At 33.7% G+C, this 1,294-nt stretch overlaps 1 protein-coding gene across 1 annotated transcript in view; it reads right to left on the minus strand.

Annotated features, from left to right (window-relative positions):
- The window catches only part of LOC102833997 (disintegrin and metalloproteinase domain-containing protein 5-like), a 229,701-nt gene that overhangs the window by 182,122 nt on the left and 46,285 nt on the right, over nucleotides 1-1,294 (minus strand). Inside the window, exon 10 of the mRNA XM_006859993.1 lies at nucleotides 949-1,132. Coding sequence (XP_006860055.1) covers nucleotides 949-1,132 — 184 coding nt within the window. The remainder of the gene's footprint in view (nucleotides 1-948; nucleotides 1,133-1,294) is intronic.

Raw genomic sequence — 1,294 nt, forward strand, 5'->3', positions numbered from 1 at the left:
ACCCATCATGTAAATTATATTCTTTTTAATGAACATAACTGCATCTCATTCTGCTTACCTAACAGCATTGTTGTTGCTGTACAGTGTCATCAAATCAGTTCTGACTCATAGCAACCCTGTATAAGGCTTCCAACTTAAAGCAATGCTGTATAGGGCTTCCTAAGACCAGCCGGTAAGTTTGAACTGCCGGCCTTGTAGTTTAAACTGACATTGCAGTCCAGTGCATTAACCCACAGCACCACACAAAAGGACTCCATATTGTTGTTGCTAAGTGCCTTCAAATCGGTTTCAACTTAAAGCAACCCTATATAGGGATTCCAAGGAGCAGCTGGTGAATTTGAACCATTGACCTTGCAGTTCAAACAGATTTTGTAGTCCAGTGCTTATCCTACAGAGCTGCATAAGGAGTCTAGGACTCAAATGAAACAGATACAGATGATACTCCTGGATATCTGTTGTTATTGCCTCCTCTATCATTTTTCACCTTTGTTTTCATTTGATCTTAGTTCCATATTTTTATTCATTCAATAGTGTTGGATTTTTGTCTCAAAATATTTTTAACTACTATAATCTGTCAATAGAACATATAGATCATGTTTTTCTCCCTATATTAGCAAACCACCCATGTTGCCAACCCCGTGGAATCTTTAGATGTTCTTGTCTATTTTTGTAACTGCATTTTATTTAGGGTATGTTTATTAAACTTGTCAGACACTTAAAGTTTGGCATTGAACCAGACACTCAAGAAATTCAAAAGGCATTATTTGAAAACAAACATTAGCAAAGCTCCCACATCATAAACAATTCAATTAGAAGAATCAAGGGCACCCATTTGCTCAAAGAAGAATGTTTTTTTCAAGTTATTATTCCAAAAGACAAGATCTTGTTTCTGTTCCACCTGTTATACACATATAAAAGATATTAACATATAAAAAAAAAGTTACTAACCGTTGTAGTACCACAATCACACTGTTCACCAGGATCCAATATTCCGTTGCCACATACTCTGGCTTGTTTATAAACTGGCACATCAATAGGGTGATTCAAAAGACATTTAAGGCCAGATTGTGCGGTAATATATTTAAATTCATCCAAGCTACAGATGCTAAATTCCTTTATGCCTTGAAAATGCCTAAAATATAAAAATATGAATGACAAAAATAGTTACTTAATATCTACCTATATGCTTAAATTATACCTTCAATAGAGATTTAAAGATTATTATTATTCATGGAAAATACTAAGCATACTTCTGAAAATATTTATTTAGATCAATTAATTCATTTATTTACTT

Source organism: Chrysochloris asiatica, unplaced genomic scaffold (genome assembly GCF_000296735.1).
Source record: "Chrysochloris asiatica unplaced genomic scaffold, ChrAsi1.0 scaffold00035, whole genome shotgun sequence".
In the NCBI taxonomy this organism is placed as follows: domain Eukaryota; kingdom Metazoa; phylum Chordata; class Mammalia; order Afrosoricida; family Chrysochloridae; genus Chrysochloris; species Chrysochloris asiatica.